This window comes from Dasypus novemcinctus, chromosome 5, assembly GCF_030445035.2.
Source record: "Dasypus novemcinctus isolate mDasNov1 chromosome 5, mDasNov1.1.hap2, whole genome shotgun sequence".
NCBI lineage: Eukaryota > Metazoa > Chordata > Mammalia > Cingulata > Dasypodidae > Dasypus > Dasypus novemcinctus.
The window spans coordinates 25,232,363-25,252,876 of NC_080677.1; the positions used below are offsets into that span (position 1 = coordinate 25,232,363).

General features: G+C 41.1%; 1 protein-coding gene across 4 annotated transcripts in view; it reads right to left on the reverse strand.

Annotated features, from left to right (window-relative positions):
* The window catches only part of BMPER (BMP binding endothelial regulator), a 237,774-nt gene that overhangs the window by 154,039 nt on the left and 63,221 nt on the right, over window positions 1-20,514 (reverse strand). For all 4 annotated transcript variants that reach the window (XM_058296785.2, XM_058296787.2, XM_058296784.2 and 1 more), the window contains exon 6: window positions 16,683-16,765. In XM_058296785.2, coding sequence (XP_058152768.1) covers window positions 16,683-16,765 — 83 coding nt within the window. The remainder of the gene's footprint in view (window positions 1-16,682; window positions 16,766-20,514) is intronic.

Genomic DNA, 20,514 nt, shown 5'->3' on the forward strand with positions numbered 1-20,514 from the left:
AGACCACAAATAAAATATCAGCCTGGCATGTGATGTTATTAGGCAAGGGAAATGATCTGCTAAGTATTAATACAGGACCTGCTCCATCATGCTTCAGCATTGCTTAGACCTGTGCTGTTCAGTTTGGTAGTCACTAGCCATTGTGCTATTGAGCACTTGAAATTTGGCTGATCTGAAATATGGAGTTCTTTAAGTGTGAAATATATATACACTAAGATTTGAAGACAGTATTTTTAAAAAAAAAAATAATGTGGTAGCTTGTGGGAAACCAACGCATGTTGTTTCCATAATAGCAAGTTACTTCCTTGACCACTGGGTCATGCTGTCTCTAGAGGTATACGTGCAGGTCACAAATCTCTCAGGGAGATGTAACATTCCGGCGGAACCAGATACAACATTCTGGCGGAACCAGGACTTGATTGAACGGAACAACCTGGGCAACAAGATTTATGAGTATATTTGTTTCAATAACATAATAGAACATTGTGAGCTTTGGTTTCTATCTAATTCACTCTGTTATTAAGAATGAGATAATGATAATAGTTATCTAGAATAGTTCCTGCTTCTCACGATCAGTTGGGGTATATAAGGAAGCCCCTGAGACAAATAAATTCATCTGATGAGCTTGAGGCTTCAATGCTCTCAGATCCCCTGATCCCATTCTCTCTTTGTCTTTCATTCCAGATACCGATACTCTTCGGGTCCTTGACTCCGACAATAGCTCCTTAGGAGAAGTAAAAGAATGCCTCAGATTGCAAAATAAAACCTCCCTACGAGCAAAAGAAAAGCACTGGAATTTGAAGGCAAAGAGGCAGTTCTTCATTCAGCCTTCTGTGTGAAGGACCATAATCATAGCAAAAACCCATCGAGTAGGTCCCTCAGAAAACCAAACCAAGATCTCTGGTTTGAACTATTTATATTTGACATTTGAATGAATGTCCTAAAAGAGTATGTATAAGCAGATAATCAGTGAATGCACTAGACTAAAAATTATTCAGTCACTTAGGAAAGGGAAGGCAATAGTCAGAAAGCACCTACTATGCTATTTCAATAGGGTCAAATCCCAGGTGGAATATATGGAATTCATGAGTTGGCCACTGATTATTACCACTCTAGGTATGGCTAGCCTAACCCATGGAAAAGCCAGGCCTCTTTGAAGAGAGAAATAAAAGAGGTTTCTGTGTCAACATTTGGACAACATTTGCAATGGGGAAGCAGTAAGGGTTAACAAGGAGAATGAAGCTGCACCTTAACATATGCACAGGCCACGTGGAGCAATCACTGCTGAAAAGGCCAGGGGACTCTCTCTCCTTACAGAACCTCAAAATGCTTCCAGAAATCCATCAGCCTAACACTGCCTGGTTTTATTCTAATGTGGAGGACGTCAAGCTACTGGAATGCCTTTTCATCTCCAAGCTATGAATCTAGGATTGTATAATACACACAGAAACACCGGTCTCTACCCATTTGGCAGCAGATAGGATAGAACTCTGCAACTGTGCTTCACTTCTAGGTTCTCATTACTATTTTTTTATTTTACCCTTTACACAGGGAGAAAAATAAAAGCCAAGAACCTTATATTTTCTTCCTCCACCTCTAATCATTGAGCTACACATAGAAACCCAGAATGCATTTCATGAGTGAGGAACTCCATGCAATCCAAAATGGATGACAGCTTCTCGCTCTCCATTCTAGGCATATTGGAGGTACCAGGTATGTCTTAATATTTCACAGAAATTTTACATTTTGAGAGTCAAAATAGCTCCTCTTTTTTGTTTGTTAATACAGTAAGTAGTAGCTTCTTCACAATATTAAGTGAGAACGTTTTGCAAGTTTGAATATAATTTATAATAAAATTAACAATTTCAAAATGAAGTGCACATGATTCTATCCATTGGTCAACACTCATAGACATGTATCAAAAAGAGCAAATTTTGCCATATAAATTTTACTGTATAAATTTTAAAAAGTAAATTTAAAAAAGATAAGTTGTCCTGAGTAATGCTGCAGGGACAGTTACCAGACATTGTATGTGCTCCCATGGCCCACTGGGTGGAATGTGGGAGAGTATGGGCTATGATGTGGACCACTGACCATGAGGTGCAGCGGTGCTCAGAGATGTATTCACCAAATGCAATAAATGTCCCAGGATGATGGAGGAGATTGTTGCTACGGGGGGAGGAGTGGGATGAGGGGGGTGGGGGGTATATGGGGACCTCGTATTTTTTTAATGTAATATTAAAAAAATAAATAAAGACAAAAAAAAAAAGATAAATTTGTTCTATTAATATATTAGAAAACATGACTTATACTTGTCAAAGATTTTGCATCCTAGGAAAAGAAATTTCCAAATTTTCGGTATTACAGAATTGTAGAACTGGAAGAGTTCTCACAAGCAATCTGACACAGTGTCCTCATTTTACTCATAAGGAGACTGAATCACAGAGAGGTTAATGGGAAGGTCACAGGTCTCATACTGAGACAGTGGCAGAGGCAGGCACTCCCAGGCCAGAGACCTTCTCCTACCACAAGCCCTGCTAAGGGATAGAGAATGCTTCTGGCACATTCTAAAATGGCTCAGAAATATATAGTAGCAAAGGCAAAACTTTAAAAACTACCAAAAATGTATTGCACTTTTCCTGGTTCATAGTCAAATGATTTTACTTAATGGTAGAATTTGGGGTAAACATTCAGTTTTGTTATAAAAGAAACCGTGCTTCAATATATGACCACTTCTGTGTTGGAAAAAATCCTCTTCAGCCTGATGTTTTTCTGGCGTGTGCTCTGTTCTTTTAGTTAGTGGGCTTAGTTATTAAAGACAGCTGTGTCCCTTGTTTATGAATATTATGGATGCTGAAAACCTAATAACAAAACCAAAAATTCTCAAGAGTCCCCTCCCTCTCCTTTTCTTGAACTTGAAACTGAAAAGAAACACATTTCCCACCAATGTCAGAACTGTCACTCCTGTCATCTACCAATCACATTCAAAAACTCAGACCAGCGAAGGAAAGGAACCCTAAAGTCAACAAAGTCCTACAACGAAACAATCAAAAGTATATTAAAAACTTATTTTGTCAATTTAAAGCATGAAAAACTGTAAGATATGTATCGGCGTGAATGACATGGTGAGAGTTTTTCATATTCCTTCTGAAATTAAAAAGTAACTTTTCAAGTATTGAGCTTTAGTTCTGCCAATATGACCAAAGGATATTCCTTCATAATGAGTAACTGCTTTTATTGATGTTTAAATTTATTGAAAATTTATATTTAATTTGACGCAAAATGAATCAGGTATATTTTTTCTCCCCACTAAAGAGAATGTCAGGGTCAAACTACGGCCATTTAGTTTTTCATTATTAATGTCAGGGTTTTTTGGGTTTTTTTCCTTTTGTTTAACCTCAATAATATTCAGAGGTTTAAAAAGTCCTCACACAGCTTAATAATTTAGCATCTGGACAAAATATCATTAATCATGATCACATTGTCTGATTCTATCATGTGTATCATAATAGATCAGAAGAGAGGCACTAAAGTGAAAAAAGTAGTATGTAGAATTATGTAACAGATGTGCTTGACACTGGATATAACTTGTGGCCATTTATTCATTCATGGTACTTCTTACATGGAAGGTTCACCCAGATTCTGGAAGCCTGTCCCATGTTCAAATAGCAAGGTCTGCTCAACATTTCAAGCTGGTTCTTCTAAACCACAGCAAGAGAATTTAGGTGGCATTAGAAGGGATGATTCATTGCACATAACTAAATGTATTCTCAGAGAAGAGCTTCAGAAGAGATTATTAGATGGTGCAGGAGAAACATGCTTTGCTTTCTGTGTTTGTGGTTCTTGTATCTCCTGATCTTTGGAGAGGACATGGCTCCCTGTGAACCAAACACATTGCTTCTTATATACCCTAAAAGTGGTAGCACTTAAAATTCCACTCAAAGGGAATGGAGGTAATTGAAGCCATTCAAAGGACCACAAAAGCACTGCCACCCTCCAAACTAAACATTTGAGTGACATTTAAAAGGTGCCAAAATGTGTTATCAATTCATTCAAAAAAATAGCCCCTGAATATCCAGTATGTTCAAAACTCAGGAATGGTTATGTGAGCATAGAAAAAGATAGCAAGGAAAATTAATCTATTGTTTTACTATTACCATTCTATCATGCAGAACTACCAAGGAGAATGGAGGAGGGGCAGTCAAAGAGGGCTGGAAAGGAGAGTAAAAACGCAAGCAAGTGGGAACTGAGAATGCATGGAAGAGCAAAAGACGGGGAGAGATCCATGAAGCAGGAACCAAAAAAGGAAGAGAGAGTAGCAGACCAATAAGAACTAATTTTTAAAAAATTAATTTCTCAGAATAATAATGACAAAAAGACTCCAAAAAATATTAGAAAATGTTCTCAAATATTACAATGCTAATAATGTATTCTATTGTGGCTGACAAAGTAGGATATTTTACTTTCATTACCAAACATTTCCTCTCTCTTCCTTCCACCCTATGGAAAGGTATGTGCTCTCACTTGGCATCCCATGAGGTTGTGGGAGAAGGCATCATTGATGGAGACTGAGCTCAAGGCTCCGTCATCTTCACACATCTACTGTAAGGCGTCCTCACCATTTAAAACAATGCTTTAGTTTGGATTTTCCTCCACTACAGATTTATCATGAATCCTTCATGCCACCATGCTTATAAGAGAAAAAAAGTGAATTAATATTGTTTATCAACTTCAAAGATTGAAACCAAGACCCAGGTGGGAAGGTAGAAAGTTCTAGATCACATAATTCATTTTCAAGGACCTGGATACTCCAATAAAAAAAAAAAGTGTTAAATTAGCCATTTAATTAAATATTTATTGTTTTCTGTAAGACACTGTGGTTACAGGTGTGAGGCCCTTTATACTTGCCCACAAGAAAGTTAATACGTAAAACACAGATAATGAGGTCCTACGTGAGGTAGGAAGGGATGGAAGCAAGAGTAGAAATGGGAGAACAGACTTGGAAAGTGGGAGGGACACCTCCCAGTCTGCACCTGGAGAGAAAAAGAGAAAGCTGATAGAAGAGAGAGAAAGGTAGGAAACTGCAGAGTCACATGAAGGGGAGAAGCATTGTAGAAACTCAAGGGAATGACTTCCTTTTAGAGCAGTAAGGGAGTTTTTTACCTCAAAATGAAGGAGCTAGAGAAGGAAAGGAGTCGAAATCAAGAAACATCTTGGACAAATTAAATTTGGGAGCTGACAATATTGACTCGCTTTTCTTTTGGTTGATATATTTGGATCAAGATTTGAGGAGAAAAGATTGGAAGAAGGCACAGGAGATTTCAGCAAACTCTTCCATTATCCACTATGCAATACACACACTAAGGTCAAGCTGCACACAAAGGCATTTTTCCAGTGTTTTTAAAAACACACCTTAACACAGTTAACAGAGTATTAATATCCTTCATGAATACAGAACCTTCAGTAAAACTTTACCCACCCAGTGGAAACATGAAAGAAAAAAAATGCACCAACAGACTCTCACAGAAGAAACACAAATGGCTAATAAGCATATGAAAAATGTTCCATTTAAGAAGTCAAATAAATGCCAATGAAAACAAGATTCCCAAATGGGAAAATAGTTTTAATTATACCAAATGTGAAGCAGGAAGCTTCACAACTATGTACTGCTGATGACAGGATGTCAAAACTTACATGAGATATTTTAGCAACACATAAACACACCTTAAAATGTATTATCCCTGATCCACCAATTATACATCCATGAATTTAACCTATGGAAATAATTAGCCTAGGAAAAAATTAATTTTCAAAGATGTTCATCACCTTATTTATGACAGTGAAAAACTTAAACAGAACTAATGCTAAAAACCAAAAATGATTAAATAAATTAGGGTAAATGATGGAATACTATGTAGCCATTAAAATTATGTTTCAAAGACTCTTGAGTGATGCAGGAATACATTCACAATACAATGGTAAATGAAAATAATTAGAACACAAAACTGCATACCCAATGTGATCCTATCTAGTTACATAACGATGCACAGATATGCATAAAAACAGATTGGAAGGAAATGTTATCAAACTACATGAAGTGATTATCACTGAGTTGTAGAGTAATTTCTATTTTCATAAATCTTGGGGGTTTGGGTAATTATGATATAATACTTCATATATGGCATACAAAAATGTTGCAGGATGGTTTGACATGGGGCTTATTTTTAAGAAACGTCACCAATTTGATAGAGTGTAATTACCTGAAAAGAAAGAATGATGTATTAATACTATCCAGTTTTGAGAGCCCAATGCATAATATAATGTCTAACATTTAGAAGACTCTGAATAATTGATATATTGTTAAATGTCTGGCTGGCTGTAGAGATGAGTGATGGGCAGAAAGATGGAAAGGGAAATGGTTAGATAGTGGAAAAATTCTTCAGAGTTCAGTAAAATCTGTATCTTTCCTGGGATTTTAGGAGATAAAAGGGGCTCATCAAAAACAGACAAAAGAGAATAAAAGGAAAAGACTAAATGAAATGGTCTTTGCAAGAATACAATGATAAGTGATTTAATCAACTGAACCAACTTTTCTACAAATTCTGATTACCTATTTCAAATATCACTCAATTTCTAAATGCATCTCCTTAGAGAGAGAGGAGAATAACACTGCTCAAAAGAAATTGCACCAGTGGCCACCAGACGTTCTGAGAGGAGGGAGAGGGAAGAATAGGTGTAACATGGGGCATTTTTTGGACATTGGAATTGCCCTGCATGACATTGCAATGATGGATACAGGCCATTTACATTTTGGCATAGCCTACAAAATTGTGCAGGGCAAAGTATAAGTTATAATGTAAATGACAGACCACGGTTAGAAGCAATGCTTCAATATGTGTTCATCAATTGTAACAAATATATCACACTAATGAAGGATGTTGTTAATGTGGGAAAATTTGTGGGAGGGGGAGGGGGAAAGCATATGGGAATCCCTATATTTTTGATGTAACATTTATGTAATCTAAAGCTTCATTAAAAATAAAAAAAATATTTTTTAAAAAAGCAATTGCACAATTTCTCTTTCTTTCATTCTACCTAGAGGATGAACTTCGATTTACAGAACCACAGAAACTAGTGTTTAGGTGAACCCAACCCTCTGTAAAATCTCCAAAGAGGACTCTCCAGTATTGATGCTTAAACACTCAGTAACTACCACAAGGGTTTGATGGGCCCAAACACATAAACATTTATTTCTATCCATCTTTGGAAGCAAAAGCAATAACTTGGCTCTGTCCCAGCAAGTATCACCTTTTCTTTATGTATTCCGAATTTCTTGGTGAGGAGATGCACTGCAGCTCAGAGTATCTCCATTCTCCAACTGATGAGAGAGTATCAGATACATGTTCTTCATCCATTCTGGCATCAAGGGGACATATACTTAGGCTGAATGCCCAAGGCTGAAATCTGGTATGAGTTTAAACTTGCTTAGACTTGTGTGAGCATCAGAGAGAGGAAGTGCAGCTTGCCTTTTCATTGCGTTAATATCTCTTGCACCAGATTGTGGGTTCTTTTTAGATGCTTGCATTACCGTATCTCTCTCAAAATGCCTGGTTGCTCTTTATTCCAAAGATTTGCATGGCGTTTCCCAAATTCATAGCTAATATCCCAATCAAAGGTAATACCTTCAAATTACATTGGTTGGTGAGGGGGGAGGGTAGATATGGATAGACATTACATGTGGCTTTATAATTAGGCAGTTCAGGGTTTCAATTGTTATTAGTTGTCTGTCCTTAGGCAAATTACTGTACTTCTTGGAATCTCCAGCTCTTTGTCAAAAAATGGGGCTGAAGCATCCTATGTTGCAGGATAATTTTGAAAATTAGCATGAAAGTACTACATGTACCTGGCACAGGGTATACTTTCAATAATAGTGACTCTGATTGTTAATGCCTTTTTAAATAAATTGCTTGCTGATTTCTTTTCAAATTGTGTTTTCATATAAATGCTCAAATGCCATACAGGAAATTTCATTTCCAACCATTTTTCCATTTGGACTCCTTATAAAAGCGGGGGTTCCCTGTGTAGAAAAATATCTTTTCAGGACACTTCAGCTATAAATTAAAAACACACACATAAGACACTGATGGCACGTGGGATTAAAATACAGGATTTGTACATAGGGGCAATAGCGAGATAGGATTTAAAATGTAGAACAGTAATTCCCAACCTTTTTAACATCAAAAAAATTACAGCCCCTGTTGGTTTCAAGAACTTGCTGAAAGTACTCAACTGGTAACCACAGGTAACTCTACTAGGCTCATGAACCCTTTAAAACATGCCTCGAATCCCTATTTTACTGTTTCTACCAATTCTAAACTGTTGTATCATGAAACACATTGAAAGACCCACCATAAACCAAACCACCCCTAAACCTCAGAAACATCCCACCTTTGCCCTCTTTCTTCTAAGACACTTTTTGGTTCTGTCAAGGTAATTGTCTCCCTTACCATGGCAAGCAATAAACTCAGCTATGCTTTATACACAGGTCACTGGGAAATATTTTCAAGAAGCCAAAATTCAACGGTACTATAAGAATAGTTAACTGCACATTTATGGATTCAGCCAAAAGGGAATGTCCCAACAAGCCTTAGTTGACAGGGAAACTGCAGCCACTTAGGTTCATTCTAACATAAAACACCAAGATTCAGGTCTGCATGGAGCACCATCCAAACAAAGCAACATCCATTTCTCTCAGCCAGTTGGAGGCCCCTCCTGAGTTGCCAAGTGCCAACCAACCCTCAAAGAGAGACTTTCTTGGGAAGCGGATGCGGCTCAAGTGGTAAGGCCTCCGACTACCATATGGGAAGACCTGGGTTCAATCCCAGGGTCCTCCTGGTGAAAAAGAAGAAGAGACGGAGTGCCCACATGGTGAACTAGTGCCGATGGAGTGAACCAAGTGTCCACACAGTGAGCCGAGTGCTCATGTGGGTGCCCACGTGGCGAGCCGAGTGCCCACGTGAGTGCCTGTGCAGTGAGCCAATGCCCATGTGGTGAGCTGAGTGCCTGAGTGAGTGCCCACATGGTAAGCCAGTGCCCACATGGCGAGTTGAGTGCCTGTGCAGCAAGCCGAGTGACCACAGAGTGAGCCAGTGTCTGTGCAAGTGAGTCATGCAGCAACAACACAACAAAAGAAAGATTAAGGGGAGAGTGAAGGTGAAGTGCAGCAGAGACCAGGAACTAAAGTGGCACAATTGACAGGGAACCTCTCTCCACATCCAAGGTCCCCAGGATCAAATCCCAGTGAATCCTAGAGGAGAAAAACAAGAAGAGAAGACAAAAAGAGAAATAGGCACAGAAGATCACACAGCAAATGGACAGAGACAGCAAAAAAAACAGCAGGGTAGGGAGGCAGAGGGGAAGAAAAAAAAAGAGAGACTTTCTTGTCAAGTGACTTTAAAACCAAGACCTGTTTGTCACTCAAGTAATGGTACATCCACAGTGCAAAACGGAACACTGCAGTAATTATAACAATAGTTCAGATTTTTCTGAAAACTACTCTGAGGGTTTTTGGCTTACACCACTCAGATAAACTGCCCACACTGATCTAATTCACTCGATAATTGCTCAATTCTCCAATTTATTGCTCAGATGGAGCCAAATTTCTCCCCATGGACAGAGAAGCTATAATGACAGCCCATGACTAAAATGTGCCAAATTGCACGGATTACCACAAATAAGGCAGAGGCCATGAGAAAGGGGTCAGGCACTGAGGGTCCCAAATACCCACGTCAAAGGAGAAATGGTGCAGCTGGGAATATGTAACTTGGACTGACGTAGCATTATGTGGCCACAGAAGTGATGAGGCATTCCTCTGCTTCCCATTACAGCGGGGGTTCTTAACCTTCGCTAGTCAGGTGAAAACCACAGACCCCTTATTAAGTCCACACTATATTGTGTATTATTTAATAAATACATCACACCCGCACCAACACGTCCCCGCAAAAATAATGTGTTTTTGGATTTTCAGTTCAAGCTCACAGACCCCCTGAAATCTGGTTAAGAACTCCTGGCTAAGAACCCGTGCATTACAAGGAAGTGCAATCTGAAAAGGGAAACACGAGAACAGAGAGAGAGCGGACCTGTCTCCCCCATATTTTAGGGCAAGGTCAACTCTGAGGCCAGAGGATTATGCTTTGCTTTAAAAGCTCTGCCACAGCCAGTGGCTCTGAGCCTGCAAAGCACTTCCGCTGCCTCATCTTCCTGCTACCCTGAGTTGTGAGAATCTTTGAGGCTCAGAGAAACACTTTTCAAACAAGACATCCCCAGGGAACTCATACGCATTCCTTATAAAGCAATTTATAATAAGTGCTACAGCAGCTGAGCATAAATCCATCCTCCTTTCTGAGTTCATCCACTGTGACGTGCCTCTCTCAATTCCCTGCTGAACTGGCAAAGCCTAAATGTACTGGGCGGAGGGTGGGGGAAGGAGGCAGGAGAGGGGAGAAAGAGGCAGTGGGGAAAGAAAGAAAGCTAAAAGTCCGTATTCATCTGTTCACGAATTCAGCAATCATCACTCTGACTCTCCATTATGTGCCAGGCAATGAAGATACAAAATCGCCACGGTTCTTATCCTGATGGAATTAATAAAATAAATATAAGCAAAAACATCTAATTGCAAAACCTTATACATTTTTGGAAGGTAAAATATGGGGTGCTGTAAAAGGGTTTGACAACAGGGCCTGAGCTGGCCTTGGGAGACAGGGCAAGCTTCCCTAAAGAAGCAATGTTTGGACTGGAAAGTGTAGGGGAGAGTGTAAACTACGATGTAAATCATTATCCATGTGGTAGCAGTGCTCCAAAATGTATTGACCAAATGCAATGAATGTCCCATAATAATGAAAGACGTTGTTGATGTGGGAGGAGTGGGGTGAGGGGGTGGGAGGTATATGGGGACCTCTTATATTTTTTGAATGTAACATTTACAAAAAAATAAAAAGAGAAAAATAAAATAAAATAAAATTGCAAATGTTAATAGGTTAAAAAAAAAAAAAAAAAGAAGGTATGGGGGCAAAGAAAGGAAAGAAAACAGAAAAAACAGCCTAGGTACAGGCCATGAGATATTAGACTCATGCTTCGCAATCTTTATTTGGCAAATGAATCCCCTAAGGATCTTTCATGCCAAAGCTTCCAATTCAGTAGGTCAGGGGCAGGCGGGGGGATTCTGCATTTCTAATAGGCAGCCAGATCAGGCCAATGCTGCTCATCCAGAGACTGCGTGTTCAGTACAGAGGATGGAGAGATCTGCCAGAGACCGAGTGGCCCAAGCAGAGGGAACAAGGGAGAGGGGCAGCCGAGGAGGGGAAAGAGGGTGGCAGGAGCTGAATCGCACCAGGCTGTCATCCTACAGAACTCGCTCGAGGAGGAAGGGGAAGCTTTGGAGCTCTCCATTTTCTTTGTTCTCTCCAAATAATCTTCCCAGGAGTTTCATTTTCCACGGGAGACAGCAATTTGCAGTATCTATAGTGTAAGTGAGAGCAAAGGTGTTTATGGACTTCAGGGCTTCTAAAAGCCAGTCACGCCCAGCTCCTTCATCACAGGCAGCCCATTAACAGCCCATGTTTATTGGTAAAAACTCTCTGAACTTAATGCGTCTTTGTCAGCAAATGTAATTGATCTTGGCCAGTTAATTTGGCTGGTTGTACAGACTGCGGACTTGCTGCTCTTTTAAGAGTATCCTACAACCCCGTGGGCTAACTCCCTTCAGTAAGCGATTTCCAAGAATGCTGAGTCCATAGGGTTCTTAAAATAGTTGGGTTAAAAAAGAACGGCTAGCATCTCTCACTGGCACCTTGGTCTAAGCAGTACAGCCCTGGAGATGTAGGGTCTTACAAAAATGGCTGTGCCAACTGCCACCATCCTGTCCCTGGAAAATATGACTGAACAAAGACAGAGAACTGTTTGCTGTTCAGCAAATGCAAGCTTAAACCAAAGGGAAGCAAATGTGTGCTTTATCCAACGCTCGGTATTTATAAACCATTCTTTCCTTCAGTCTTTCCATTCTAAAGTGAATTAAGGATTTCTTCACGCTGAGTACATCCCATAAAGAACGCATTCTCATATGACTCAAACAGCTATACGAAACAGCTAGAGCTAAACTTGAATTCTCATTCCACTGATTAGTGTCAGAACTCTGGAAAAGTAATTCTCTGGGCACTCTTATTTATATAATGGGTAAATGGGGAGGATAGAGTTTAACAAGTGATAGTAAAGCACCGCATTTTATAAATGAGTCATGATGATAGTCACACCTAAAGATGTTAGACACTCTACTTCTGGAATGGGTAAGACCGAGAGCTTGTGAAATCTTCTCCTGATATTTTCAAAGGTTAGCATGTTCTCAGCTGTCTGGAATGCCATGTATATTGTCCCAACTAAAACCAAGGAGATAAATCATATGTAAGGCATTCGGTTCATTATCTAAGGAATCCATCTCAATAAGGTTCAGTGTCTTTCTGGTGATCTGTCTCTCTGTCACCACATCACAAATACATGGGGAGACAGATCATCACAGATTTGGGCTTAAAAATACATGTGGCATATACAACCTGCACTTGAGAGTGGGAGACTCCTTACAGAACTTGCTTTACCTCAGAGGCAGTTAGCATACACTATGGAAGCTTCACACACGCACAACTCCACAAGGGGTGCTCCGAGGCAAACAGGAACCTAATGGCAATGGGATATCTGACAATCGTTCATCTTTCAAGCAAGAAGGGACTGGCTAGCATGAAGAGTAGCACTGTCACAGTTTGGGAGAGAAGACATTATTTGAGTGTACTAATTCAAAAAATAGCAACATGAAAAGATAAGAAGGCTAATATTACTGAGCATCTATTATGCTAAGCCCAGGATAGATGACTACAGAGATAAACATAGAAAATTGTTTGCTACTCAGGCAAGTAATAAAAACTCAAGCTTAAGCCAAAGGGAAGCAAATGTGTGCTTTAGCCACAAAGACATGTTCCTTCCCTACAGAATATGCAATCCAAACAGAAAACAGGAAAATAAACTGATAACCATAATACACCACGGCAAGTGTGTATGTGTGTGTCTGTGTCTGTGTCTGTGTATGAGTGTGTGAGGGAAGGAGAGAGGAAGGAGGGCAGGAGAAATAGCAAGTGAGAACCAGAGTAAACAGCTGCTTCTGCCAGGGGGATAGGGTCTGGGAGTTGCAGAGATTTTGAAAGGCAGAGAGTTTATCAGGGGAACCAGAAGAAAAATATTCCAGACAGGGACAGCAGCTTGAGCAAAGGATAAAGGACAGGAGGCATAAGAGAGTTTGATGGGCTTGAAGAAAAGCAAGTGGTCCAATGTTCCAAAGGTGTGTGCAAGTATGTATATATGTAGTATATATGTACCTGGTTATACACCCACACAAACGCATCCATAATCAGACTTGGATATATAAATGTAGATAAATGTGTGTGCAAATATCTACATAAGTACACGTATACTGCTGCCAACACGGTTGGCCCTCCCTGGGCTCACACTTACCACTTGAATGTTCACAGCCAGACTTCCAAGTGGCAGCACCTGTAATTCTCCCTCTTGCTGCGAGAAGCCACCCACCTGAGTGGCAAACTGGGAATGCTGCAGAATTACTACCCCGGGGAGCAGCTCTCACCCATGACTGACAGGCACCAATGTATAAATATCTAGTCTCTCTCACCCCTCGGGTAGGAAAGTTCTGAGGCATGAATTTCACACTGGCTTCCAGAGTTTTCCCAGCAGGATTAAGTGCTAGTCACCCAAGATGGTAGCTAGCTTGATAACATACCCTGGATTGGCTACCCCACTTTCCTCATCTAAACTCAACCCTCCTCTACCAGAGTCTCCTTTGTCAACCACAAAAACTACTTACACTCAAATAATCATCTCAGGTCTGTTTTATGGTAAATCCAAACTTACATATGGACATGTGTATTTTTTATGTCTATACAGACTTATGCATACACAGTTGTATATTTATACATATAAATGTGTATGGCTATAAATACTCAGAGATAAAGATAGATATGCATAGAAATATATATACACATAAATACTACATACATGCTCAAACCGTATATGCATAAACATGTTCATATCTCTGTATGTAGTATTATTGTCTTTTTACCAAAACACAAGCAGGTTATTATACACCATTCTCTATTTTTTCCAGGAGAACTTAAGATTCCAGATGTCCCTCCTTGAACCCACCCTAGCAGAACATTTGGCCTCAGGTGGATCCTTCTTTAGTTTTGCCTTCTCATTCAGCAAAATGGCATTTCACACCTCCACATGCCTTCAGTACCAAAGTTTACAGACTGGCAAATCTTGTGTGCAGAGGTAATGGGGCCATGCCTTACATTAGGAATTCTGCGTTCTGAGTCAAGCATATCCACAGTTATCCTTCTCAAGATAGGGCCACTGGCTGTCCAGACATTACTCTTTGTTTAACATATTGCATCAAAAGGTAGAAGACGAAAGAAAATTAAGAACCAGATCCTTTTAATAAACTACAAAAAGGAAAGCTTACACTTCAAGTTTTTATACTCACATCGAAGGAAAAAATGGTTATTATAACCTTCCCCCATACCCAAGCCCACACACAAATGTCCTGGCCCCAAGCAAGACCTCTATCCTCTCTGTGATTTCTTGTTTTAGTCTAAAGACTAACAGCAGGAGCATAATCGAAGCCATTACTTGCCCTTCAAGTGAGGAGGGTGGCAACATGAAGAAATGAAAAGAATAGACGATTAGGAATACAGGAATTTTTGAGAGCACTTACTAAACAGGAAAGCTTCAATAGGTAACATTCTTGGGTTCTTATTTCTTCAGCCAAAAGTCAAGGTAGGATTTCCAGGGGCCTGGACTTGGTTCTCGGGTGGTTGGTTCAGCATGCATTGTGTTTGAAATACATGAAATCTAATTGCCTTGAGTGCATGGGAGTTTGGAACCCTTGTATATATAATTTCTAAACTCATTTCCAGTTCCAGCACTGGATAATTTTATATGATCATCATTGATAAGACTGCAAAAACTTACTTCTACTTGTTGTCTTTTAAGGAAGTGCAATGTCTGACTTTGGCATAGTTTTATTGTAAAGTCAATTCCTTCAGATGCAGATTTGGAACTTCCTATTGAAATATGCCTTGTTTATTTTCAACTGACTCCCCAAAATTAGATCAATTTAAAAAATCAGAAAGCTTTACAAATAACAATATGGAAGAAATAAAATTTGGAAAATGGGCAGCATTTAATGGCAGATTGTTTGCATAAAGCATAAAAAGTAAAAACATAAAGCTATTTAATCATAATTAACAAGAGAGGAAAAACATAGAAGTTGAGGATGCTCATGTTCATTTCATCAGTAAATTATTTTTGTGTTCTAAAATATTTTATTTATGTATTAAATAAGTTTTATACATATACATGCATATATGTATTTATATATATACACACTCATCTTCTTCCTTTCTTCTTCCCTCCCTCCTTCCTTCCCTTCCTTTCTTACATAAACCATCTCTTTTGGTCATGTTTACCTTAACCTGGGCTCTTTCTAGGTTGTATGTGTTGTAGGAAAGGGGGGAGTATTAAAAAAGACAAGTAGAGAAATGACAAACGCTATGATTTATGATAATCCACATATGATTCTGGTTTGGTGTAGTTCCCCATGTATTTTTTTAATATTCTGAGATGCATACAGAGTCACAAGTGATTTGGAAAATGTATGTTCTTTATTACAGAAGATTAAAGGCTTAAAAATATATGGCTGTTCTAACTCCCTACTGTAAATCAGTCAAACAGCTGGTTAAGCCTAGAGTTCCCATCACTACCATGGCCACCACCACCACCAAAGATTTTACTCCAAATTTTAAATATAGCAATGAGAAAGAGCCCTCTGAAAATATAATATACACCAAGTCCCTTCTTTTCATTCCTAAGCACTCTGAGGCTATCTTTAGTACCTGGATGCAGGATCAGCGAAGCAAACCTGCGCCTTTGTCACTCCACACAGTTCAGCCCCTCAGATTAGTGGTGATTTCTTCCTGTCCATTCCCCCAACCAAACAAGACCAACCCTCAGATTCTCTCACCTCACAGAATACCCTGAGGCAAGCTGTGTTTACTCCCATCTGCTTCCCATTTTATGGCACTAAAAAATCGACAGCTGCAAGAAGCTCCTCTGCCCCAAGGTACAGAGAACTCTTGGTCTTCTCCAAGGAGGCAGAGAAGAGGAAAATCGGTTTCTCCCTATTGCTCTTGAAAGCAGTGGTTCTCAAAGATTTGGACCCCAGGAGACACACGGCAGTGTCTGGAGACATTTTTTGTTTGTTACTACTGGGGGGAGGGGCGTCTAATGACTCCAGTGCAACCACTGGAATCTAGTGGGTAGAGCCCGGGGATACTCCTGCACAGCCTACAAAGCACAGGACAGCCCTCACAACCAAGAATTGCCCAGCCCAGAATGTCAACTGGGCCGATGTTGAGAAACCCCGCTCTAGAGTGACAAGCTTGTCTCTTGGTGCCATGTCAAGAGAGAGAGGAGGGAGAGGCTGTACGGGCAGGGCTGCTCTTGTTGAGTTCCAGCAGCAGCTAACCCAGAAGGAGCACTCCGGTGACATCCACGGAGGTACTTACGATACATGAGCACTTGATACATTTGTTTCCTTCTGGCTGAAATTCCTCCCCTTCTCGGTACTGCACACCCTCAAACATACAGCCTGGGAAGCAAAGAAGAGTTTAGAATTAGGGCAGCACCTTCATTCAGATTTACACAATCCTTCTATCCACTGCTCACCACGCCCACCCCTACCTACCAGCTTGTCCTCTTTTAACCAATGGACGAGAATGCTTCATGGGGAAAAAACAGGATGCCAAAGAATGAGATGGGCCAGGAAACCCCAAAGATGCTAAAAAAGGAAGGAGATGGCAGAATTGGGGTCAACCCAAGGGCAAGTAGTGCACTCTGTGAGCCACACAGGGACTCTTAAGAGCCAATCGTGAGCCTCCCGACCACAGCGCAGAGAGCCAAAGCCCAGAAGGACCAGAAGGGCCGACACGAGACTAAGTCAGAGAAAGGAGCATTACACTAAAAAGTAAGCGGCAGTAGGAATTGCCACTTTTTAAGCATCCAGGTGCTGCCCATCCTCTACCAGGCACTCTATACCCCTGATCCCACTCTGTCTTCACAGTGATCCAACAAAGTGGGGATTCTTATCACTGTTTTCAGAGATGAAGAAAAAGTGGTTCAGAGAGATGAAGTAATTCACCCAAGCTGGGATGTGGCAGGGGTGGGACTGAAGCTCAGTTCTTATCCACCTGCAGCACGAAGAGGCCAGGAACTGAGGCAAGAAGGGCAGATGCAGGGCAGGAAGTCCCACCTGGTTTTCAGTACCCCTCTGTATGCTATCAGAGAGGCTTTGTCCCCCACCAACCTGACTAATAATAGGACCCAAAGCCCAGAAGTTTCTCCTATTCAGAAGGATGTCTCGGGACAATGCCAGATTCTTAAGAAATCTCACAAATGACCTGAAGCATAGGTTGGCCAATGACCCCGTATCATGCAGGACAAGTGAGGACTGTCAGTTAATGGCAAATACACTTTCCTCAGGACCATCCTCACAAGACCCTTTGTTAGGACAGCTGAGGTCACTTTCCACATAGTAAACAATGCCAGAAGCAGCAGTATCAGTGAGCAAAATCCAAACAAAGGCTCTAGTGAGTGACTGGTTCACACCCCTTAGAGTAAGTGTTCAAGGCTGGCCATCTGAAGTCATTACCAGATCTACCAAACTCTTAGAGCAGCTGCTTCCTGGCCAGGGGAACGAGCATTAAGCCACCTGGATCCAGCCACAGGACCAGTTCATTTTAAAGCTAAAGACAGAGCCCTTTGTTCAACTGAAGGAACATGAAGAGACATGCCATGCCATAGAGTCTAAAGGTACACAGAGAAGTGAAACTGTGGTTTAAAAGTGGCAAATGCCCAGTCATCGCTCTTCAAAGGTCACTCCCCCAAAAAAGTGTCGTGAATTCTTTCATATAGTACACCACGGATTCCTTCATACAGATTACCAGGCAGATTAAACATTACCAATCTACATTTGGCACCTTAAATAGAAAAACTTAAATGAAAATCCTGCACAAACTGTCCTATCACAACCCACCATCCCTGAGCAAAGAGCCAGATGAAAAGAAAGGGGCAGACAATGAAGAATGTCCTGAAATCTGTTACAGGAAGAAACTGACCACAGACTGTGCGTGTTTGTCATTATGTGGAATGCCATTCCGTGATCAATGACAGATGCCAGTCCTTCTGAATTACCAAGGAGAACACCCCAAGGCTCCCCAGGACTGTCTCCATGTAGACTTGGCTGAGGCCTCCCCCGCTAGACAAAGGAAATGTCTTCTGAATGTGACTCATGCTCAATCCTTTGATTTGCCTCACAAAGGTTGAACTTTGGAGTCAAGAAGGGGGAGCAGAGTGGATTCCTGAGCCCAGCACTGAGGGCTCAGAGGCTGCCCAAGTGTGAGGAGCAAGTGTGTGATAGTGGCATGCTGATTTGTAAAGAAAGTGGGTCTCCCAGGGCACCCAAGTGTAGAAAGTATCACGGTGGGCATGTTAGGAGGAGGCAGATGAAGTCATGTAGTATGGTGGCAAGGGTCAGCTTTGTCCTTCAGTGCTGATGGACCTAGGCAGTTGCTGAATCTCGCTGGGCCTTACGTCGTCCTGTGTGAACTGTGGACGATCCCTAGCCCATCACAGTACTTCAAACAGACAACAGAGCACAGCAATACGTGCAGTCACGGAGCTCAATCCCTCTCCTTCCTGGGACCTCAACGACAACCACAACAGAGAGAAAGAAGCTCACATATGACAACTTCAGCTGCTGAAATAAATTCATTCTGTTTGCTTCACTCAAACGTCGACTAAAACTATGGCCATCTCCTAAGTGAGGAGTGTTATATGTACTCAGAGGTGTGCTGAGCTTCAGTGGATCCTTTTCCTTCTTGTTGTTCCTTTTGGATCCTGTGGTAGTGAGTGGGGTGGCTCTGAGTTAGTTCCGTATCAATGAAACAATGGCCTACCCATCGTGATCGAATTCCTATTTAAGAGATACTAGAGTTTTTATATCTATACAGTGCATAAAATTTGCACCTTGAGCCCTCTGAAGTTTGGCTGCACATAGGAATTACAGAGTTCCACCCTCAGAGCCTGTGACTTCATTGGTTTGGGCATCAACATTTGTTTTTTCAAGTTTCCCAGGTAATTCTAATGTACAGCCAAGCTAACTCCTGATCTAACTCAATAAAGTTCTTTTAGGCATGTAAGGGTATGGTTGTGTGATGCAAACCATTCAGTGGAAAAGACACACACACACACATTTGGTGGAGGAAAAAAATAGCCAAGCAAACTCTGTTCTACAGATAAAGATACTTGGATTATTAGAAGAATCATTTTTAGTTTCAACCAGTTTTTGTCTTCACGTAAGCTCATACAATAGTACACGCTTCACAGAAATGCCAGTGGGAAAAAGAAGTTTGGCTGTATGAAGACTGCCTAGGAACCTAACGAAGAGTAGAAGTAATTGAGAATCACTGTCCTCATTGGCACTCACGGACGAAAAAAGCCTGGCGTGGAAAAAGGGACTCTTGTCCACCGTACATCCCAGAACATATGAAGGGAGAGGCAGGTCCCAGAGAACAGAGCAGGAGCTCCTCTTTGCAGACAGCCCACCTCCACCCCTTAGCCATTTCACAGGAAGGCTCTCACAACGGAAGGCCCTTTGGGAATTAATCTCAAAAGCAAAAAGGAGAATTGTTAGGATCATCACCAGTGAGAAAAAGCACTGAGTAAAACTCAAATCGCAGAACATCTGTCTGTGACTGCAGGTCAGTGGCTTAAGGGATCAGAAAGAATCTCTCACCTTAAAATCCCTAAGCTTGGACCTTAGGGCAAGAAAAGATGCAGGAGGTCTTTGTACTCCTGTTCAGAAAACTAAGAGGAAACTCTCCAGCCACTGAAGGGACAGATTCCTTTGCTGTCAGCTAGGCAGCAGGGCCCTCTGTAAGAGGCGGGGTGTCCAACTCGTTGCCCCACACCAAAAACCGAGACCAGCGAAACTCTAAGCTAACTTCACTGAGAGATGCAGCTCTCCATTTTCAGAAAGCATCTGGTCACCTCATCATCGAGTTAAGCTCTGGCCAAGGTATTGCAATATGAAGCAGTAAAAAGACATTTCTGGAAGCAAGGCAAAGCCACAATCTTTCCTTCCAAAATAAGCGTTACCTGTGGCCCTGTGGAGTGGAAAGCAGGCCTCTTGAGCCTGGAGATTCGACATGCCAAGACCTACAGCATATTGCCTTCACCCTGGGCACAGCCAGGAGGCCAACAGGACATTTCTAGGCAAAAGAGTTTTCGCTCCAAACTTATCAGGGACACAGATGTAAAGGGAGGAAAATTCCAGTGAGG